The sequence below is a fragment of the Macrobrachium rosenbergii genome, chromosome 12 (assembly GCF_040412425.1).
Source record: "Macrobrachium rosenbergii isolate ZJJX-2024 chromosome 12, ASM4041242v1, whole genome shotgun sequence".
Taxonomy (NCBI): domain Eukaryota; kingdom Metazoa; phylum Arthropoda; class Malacostraca; order Decapoda; family Palaemonidae; genus Macrobrachium; species Macrobrachium rosenbergii.
In genome coordinates this window covers 52331682-52339174 of record NC_089752.1, presented here as the reverse complement: position 1 = coordinate 52339174, position 7493 = coordinate 52331682, and the positions used below count along the sequence as shown (strand labels likewise).

Sequence of the window (7493 nt, the reverse complement as noted above, 5' to 3'; positions counted from 1 at the left end):
ATGACGGAGCGGAGCGGTGCCCCTCCCAACATCACTCACTGTGACAGTGGGCTGATGGAAAGTTGGAGAAGCGTCGCCTCTCTCGTTTGGGAGACAGGTCCCAGGAATGGTGCTACTCCAAGGGCTGCCGCAGCAGAGCGTGGTCCCATGCATCTCATTATCACCCCAGACACCAGTCACCAGGATGGGACAGTGTGGGTGGCGTCAGATATGCTTCAGCCTTCTTGCGATGGCGGTTACCAGACAGCCACCCAGCCCAACAAGATGGAGACTGAGACCCACTACTCCGGTAGTTGCTGCAAGCCTAGAGGAAGGGATAAAGTCCTCCCTCCTGGATCTTCCAGACGAGGAGAAGACTTTTTCAGACTTCGTCTTTAAGATTTGCAGGAAGTTGGATCTAGCAGAACCAGACAATAAATGGTGACACCCGAAGATTTCCACAGCTTCTCCTACCTGGAGCATATGTCAGACAGTCTCCCAGAGACTGGTAGCAAGTATCATGAAGGAGTTGGACAGCCTAATAGTGAGAGAGGAAAGCTCCTTAGCCTCCTCCAGGTATCAGAAATGATTTCCCCCACCGTTTTCCTGCCAAGCCAAGTACTGTATTATGTACCAGAAGAGGCCGGCGCCCTTTCTAGAAATGTGAATTTGTCAGTCTACTGACTTTCAGGCAATGTCCCCCTCCAATAAATTGGCTCTAAGTTCACCAGCGGTGAGATGGTGAACCAGGAGGTGATGATGATATTAGAAAGGGCATTGAGGGACATCTCTTGGCTTGACAGGTGCCAAGGGGCATGGATCAGGGACATGAAGGAGGTCATACTACCCAGAAAATGGCACTCCATGAGGGAATGCATGGCTCTAGCAGGGAAATTCCTATCTTATGTAGCTAAGTGTGTGGCCCATGCTTGGGCTGACATCATCCACAAGAGGAAGGATACTCTTTTGTCACTGGCTCAAACCCATCTTGGGCAATAGTTGGCTTGACCTAAGAAATAGCCCCTAATGGACATGTCTGCATACTTCCCTTCGGAGGTACTAAGCCAAGCGGTGATGGAGAAGAGAGAGGACGAGAAGGACTCCCTCTCTGCAGCCTTGCTTAGGTCGGCTCCAAGAGGGCAGTTGGTTGGCACTGTGGCCCAGAGTAGGCTCTCACTTGTCACAAGACTGTTGTTTCCTACCCGATTTCGGCAACAGAGCCACTCAGCCCCTCGAGGAAATCCACGAGAAGAAGGTAGGCAGTCCTTCCGTGCCACTCAACCCCTCCGACCTGGGAAGCGCAACAGGATGGGGAAGAGAGGAGGCACTAGAGGAGGCACTAGATGAGACTTGGATCCTCCCAACCCCACACCTGCCCAAGGTGGGGGGCTGTCTGGGGAACAAGTTGACATCAAAACCATTTGACTTCCCCTCTTGCTAGAGCAACTCGCCCAAGGAGAGAGCCGAAAGCCCTGCAACAAGAGATAGGAGACATGCTACAGAAGGGGGCAGCAGAAGTAGTGGAGAATAACACACCGGGATTCTGCAGCCGCCTCTCCCTGGTGGAGAAAGCATCAGGTAGATGGGGGCTTGTCATATGAAAGGTTTTACATTATAGGGAGTCAACAAGTTGAAAAACATTTCTTATGTTCCTAAATACAAACTTATTTTACCAAGTTCCTCATCCCAGCTTCTCTGATTGGCATCTTCTTGCCAGCCTGCTTTGCTTGCTGAAAAAGTAAATGACAAATATGAGATCGTGGGTAGGGGACACTTCATAATTGAGGGCTAGTTTGGCTATCAGACAAGAACTTTGGTTAGCAGAGACGACTTAGACTAAGTTCATTCTCAGCTAACATTACTTTGTTCTGAACAACACGGCATAAGTAAAATATTAATGGCAAATTACCAAAAAGACTCATAAATATAAGTTAGAACTGCTTTGTTCCAGGCAATATAGTTAAGTAAAATGCAATTGGAAGTTTTAATTTAGTGGGCATCAAAATTTAATTTTTCCTTTCAAGTAGAAATTATAGATATAATACCTGCAGTTCACTGACAATTGATAAATTGTATGAAATGTTTTCAAGTTTGAAAAAGGTTAATAAAGTTTTGTACTGTGACAACAACGATTTATTTAGTGTGATAATTTCATATCTGTACATATAGTAGTTTGTTATAAAACTAAAGCCACCATTTCAAAATGAAATACAGTATCTACAAGAGTGGGACAGCCTCTTAACTATACCTACAGTTCATTCAGTACTGCAGGACTCTGCTGTAACTAGCCTATCCCTGTAATAAATAAAAAAAAGAGTTCTCCATGAATCATAATGAGGAAAATATAACAATTCTCCTTTTTGTTCAATAATGAAAAGTTTAAAACATAACTTTTCTAATGTTTAGAACTTATAAGTACATAAAGTTAATGACTATATTTATCTACATGCATCAGTATCAAATACACACCAACCTGCACTTTTCATATTAGAAGAAACTATACAAAATCTTATTTACATGACTTAAACCACTATGCTTGGCATTTGAGTTAATCAGTGATGATTATATTCAAATGCAAAAAGGCAGGTGTCCGACATGAGAAAATACAGTAAATATGCAAATATCTACAGGAAAATTCTAATTTTGGCTATCAAAGGTCATTGACACTTGTAAAATCAGTTTTGTGCAGTTCTTAACAGTATCATATACTGATACTGTACACAGTAATATAAAAAATATTCAATAAATTACATATTGCATTTACAAAAATTTTTCATGTCTCCACATATATATGTCAGATCTGAGGTGCTATCTCGATATCTTATTCAATACTGATGCAGTTACATATGTAAGCCTTTGGCATAACTCGACACTTGGCACATTAAGCACTGTGCAGCTGAAGGATTAGCAAACACTTTAAATACCTCTACCATCGATGCAAAAGTGAAATAAAGGTGGCACCTATTCTTTTATCACACATGATTTAACAGCATTAAACTTATATAAAACACATTAGTGGAGGTGATATATTTCTCATCAATCATTTTTGGGAGATGTAAAATATAATCAAAATAGCATGGAATTTGTTACCTAAGCAATTTAGCTAGAGATGAATTTTGATAAATCTTCAGTCTAAAAAGATAATTCAAATACACCATTTCTTCATGAATGATAATTTGGTACTTTGTCATTGATGATAAAAGTATCTCAGCATTGTCCTCTTTCATAAGCACAGTTGAACAGTAAGTGACTAGGACATGAGAACCTATGGGAATAAGGGCAGATAGAAATCAGACCCAATATCCTGAATAGCCAGTACTCATAGGTATTTTATATACTGAAAGAAAATGCTTCTTTCAAAAAAAAAAAATTACAGATAAAGTCTGTAAAGTAATCTTACAAAAAATTAAGTACTTTCTGAACTACCTGACTGTAAAATAAAGTAAGTACAGTACTTTCTGTTGAGTGAAACAAATTAGCTGATGTGTCCAATATTTTTGTTAATAAACATTAGATTTTTGGTAATACAGTAAAAAAGAATTGAGAGGATACAATAGATGCAATGTCATGATGTTAAAAACAGGTTCCCCTGTAATTTTCATTATTAATTGCAATGCAGTACATACTTTTAAAGTGACATCAACTGTACTATGACACTTAACACATTCATATGGTAACTACTGAAAACAAAAACATTCATAGTCTAATACATAAGAAAGTAAACATAAATTTTGCTGTGGGATTTTAGTAATTGCTTGGCATTTTCTCCAATACACACCTTATTTGTCTATACTATTATGCAGTTTTACAGAAAAAAGTGTGATCTGTCCTTGAATAGATACTGCCTCCATCCCTCATTGTTTGACATGAAATGCTGTTGTAGTAGCTAGTGAACAAAATCTTGATAAAAAGGTGCTTCTTGTAGAAAACACATTTGACATCTGGAGAAACCTAAACACTATTAGCACCACTGTGATCCATCCAAATATAAAAAAAAACCCTCCTTTATCTATCCAGGTGGGCCTGTTATACAATAATTTTAGCAATTTCAAATTATACCAGACCTCAGACAACCCCAGTAAATTTAACCATGAGAAATTTAAGATGTCCCTCATTACCACATGTGATCAAAAAATAATGGTGGGGTAACATAGCTTGCTCTAAATGCTATAGTAATAACTTGATCCTTTATTGAGTTAAACTTATGAAATTCATCACATCTACAAGTACTTAATGAATGCATTGTAAATTCTTGTTTGTCTCTATGTTCAAAGCCTAGCTCTGAAAATAATTACTTTGATCATATTGTTCAAGTAAAATCAGGTTGATAATTTCAAGAAGGTCACAATTTACAAAGGCAACTTCAGTAATTTAAAAAGTTTTTTATGTGAAGCATTTAAACCAAGTTAAATGTTCAAATATCCCCACTGTGCTGCTATGTATTATCCCAATACCATTACAGTACAGTACTGGAGTCATGGCCAAACTGTAAATATTTTCTGGTTTTGTGCAAATTACTCAAAAATTAATGGAAAAGTTCTAAAACTTGGCAAAACACATCTAGTACTCAATTGGCTGATAATTTATGACTGACAAAATTTACTTTCCCACGGTCTCACATATACATAAACAATCACGCATAAATGCAAGTCTGGTACCACTAATTCTGTAGTTAATATCTCCTTAACTAGCCTTCCTGAACTCCCCTCAGGTGTCAAAGTATGTAGACTGGTTTTATGGTCTGAGCCTCATCTCATCTTGGACCTGACTTGGTGAAGTATCCTTTGACTTCCGCATGCTTCATAAAGTTGCTGAAGGAAATTCCAGAATTTCATCATACAGTATTGCGACAAAGGAGCCTTGTTGATGCACTAGTCAAAGTCAGTAGACCAATCTTTTTCTACAGTTGCCCCTGAGACAATAGCTGTCACAAACTTTCTTAATACAGAAAACGCCACATAACATTATACACACCTAATCATTTATCAGATTCCTGTATATTTACGACACAGTTACTTATTAATTTGTCACCTTGATGTATGCCAAATTATTTACTTCCATGGAAAAAAAATTGGGAGGGGGAAATATGGCACTTTTCCTACATTTCCACTAATCTCCTTTAAAATGTATTACAATGTAGGAAATTAAGTATATAAATATCTTTTTTATAAATCCTTTGTGTTGGATTTAAAAAATAAGCACCAATAAAACAAATTAAGAGATTAATTTTCTGTATCACTTTTGAGAGCATATCTGTTTTTCTAAAAAAATAAAATAATCTACCTGAAGATAGAACTGCAAACATTCCTCATTTGCACTTTAATTTTACCTCTTAAGAACTATGACTGCAGTTACTAGCACTCAAATCTGTATCATGACTGAAGCTGTGAATAGAACAGGTAACATTTCTACTTCATCTTCCAAGTTCATTTCAGTACTGGCTTTTTAACAGTGTGTAAGAAGCACCCACAAACTTTTCACTTAAAAGAAAAATATAATGTCTTTCTTTGTGTTCACTCATTTTAAGTTTACACACTTCATCTGAACACTATATCTGTAGTTATCTTTGCTTGTACGCACAAGTTCACTTACTACATCTGGCAAATCTGCCATGCTGCAGCAGACACTGTAACTTTTATACTTACGTTTTTAAACTAACATGTTTTCTCTCCATTTTTATTCTTGCCTCTCAACACTGACATTGTTGACCCTAAACCTCTATGCAGTATCCAATCCAATATAAAGAGCTTTACACAGTCAAGCTACTTCTAAGTGTCTTTGGATTTAACCTGCTGTTAAATTTGTTCTACATCCTGACAAGTACATGTCAGACTTTAACGTGTAATTGCTTCGGATGTTAGAGATGAATCACAGGTGCAAGGCGGTGTGTCCAAATGAGGCATGGAGAGATCCAGATATTCCTGCAATCAACAAGATGAGATAAAAAAAGAAAGAAACCCTTATTCATTGGAAAACATCACTTATCACCATAATTAAATAAAAAATGGTAAAAGTCTCATGTGAAAAAGAAATACTGCATTAAAGAATAGTAACAATAAACATTTTTGTACCACAGAACATTTCCATATTTTACCAAACTGATATTTAGATATTGAAAACACCAGCCAACTGTCATCCATGGCACTAAAACCCTACCAGATAATTGCCTTGTATACCCTACCTAATGCAGTTACTCTGTCTTTTAAATTACCTATAGTCAGATCTCAGATTTTAGAAAAAACATTTGTATTCTCGAATGCAATGCATCCTACATTAGATGATATTTTTATTACTGTATTAAATTTATTGATCATTTAATTCTTAATATTATATCACAAAATCTCTCATAGTTAAGTGTTTGGCAAATTTTTAACATTGTGATGAACATATTGTACTGTATTGTTTCTGAGTATTCACTCAAAAAAGTTGCAACAGCAAAATTATTTGGATGAAAGCTAATACTGTAAAAGTGTTGTCTGGCAACTTTCTGCTAATTGCATCAAGTCAGCCCACACAACTACTATTGTTTTTGTTTTTGTTTAAGTTTTTAAGGATGTTACAGTTACACTTCCATGGCTATGTGAGAATTACTATTTTCAATTAGGATGGATTCATAAAATAAGATCCACGAAATTGTGCTCAGTTACAATTATGATTTATATGAAATTTTGGATGCATAGTAAGTACCTGTAATATGAATAAATCTTTTCATGAAGGGCATAGTGAATTATTTACTCTTTTCATATTTCATAAATCATTTCATCTCATTAATTTTGGATACTTAGCTTATACAAATAAACCCCATAACTAATATACTAATCTTCATGAACATTAGTTTACCAGAGTTTTTCACTTTTATGCAACACATTCATGTTTTCTCTTCCATCGTATCCATGGGTTTTCTCTTCATGGCAAGCTGCCTAGTAATGGTTTTTATCAAAACATTAGTCTTGTGCAAGTTAATGATCAATGACCTTCAGACATGAGGTGTTTTCCATTTTATCTAAGTGAGTCAGTTGACTCTTCTCGCCCACCTGTGACATTAAATGATAAAAAATTGAGGTTACATTGTGGCTTTAGGGAGTAGGCACGTTGCAGATGCCAGTACTTACCAGTGCAGACCAGTCATAACAGCATCTTGTCTGGGTGTCCACTAATGAAGTCTCAAAGGGACAGAATTGGAGAAACACTCACACCCCTTGTCCAGAACTTGGTTCTGAGTCTTAGCTAGAACTCTTGGATGAAAGGGAAGAGGGAACACTAACCCTCCAAATGCTGAATGAGATGCATGTCAAATAACTCCCCTACTCTCTTCACCAAGGCCAGATCCAGGAGAAAGACTATCTTCAGTGTAAAGTCTCTGTCCAAGGAACTTGACAAAAGCTTGAAGAGAGGCCTTGTAAGGCTTTGCAGCAAATCTCCTGGGGTCGATAGACTTTTCAAAGTTTCTTATAAGTATGGATAACTCCACCAAGCCAGACAGATCCAACCCTTTTAATTTGAAAACCTGAGAT

At 37.0% G+C, this 7493-nt stretch overlaps 1 protein-coding gene across 5 annotated transcripts in view; it reads right to left on the bottom strand.

Annotated features, from left to right (window-relative positions):
* Positions 1 to 2097: 2097 nt before the first annotated feature.
* Positions 2098 to 7493, bottom strand: part of LOC136843659 (fibroblast growth factor receptor 3-like) — a 145514-nt gene continuing 140118 nt past the window's right edge. For all 5 annotated transcript variants that reach the window (XM_067112215.1, XM_067112216.1, XM_067112213.1 and 2 more), the window contains exon 15: positions 2098 to 5900. In XM_067112215.1, the coding sequence (XP_066968316.1) occupies positions 5814 to 5900 (87 nt within the window). In that variant the 3' untranslated portion in view covers positions 2098 to 5813. The remainder of the gene's footprint in view (positions 5901 to 7493) is intronic.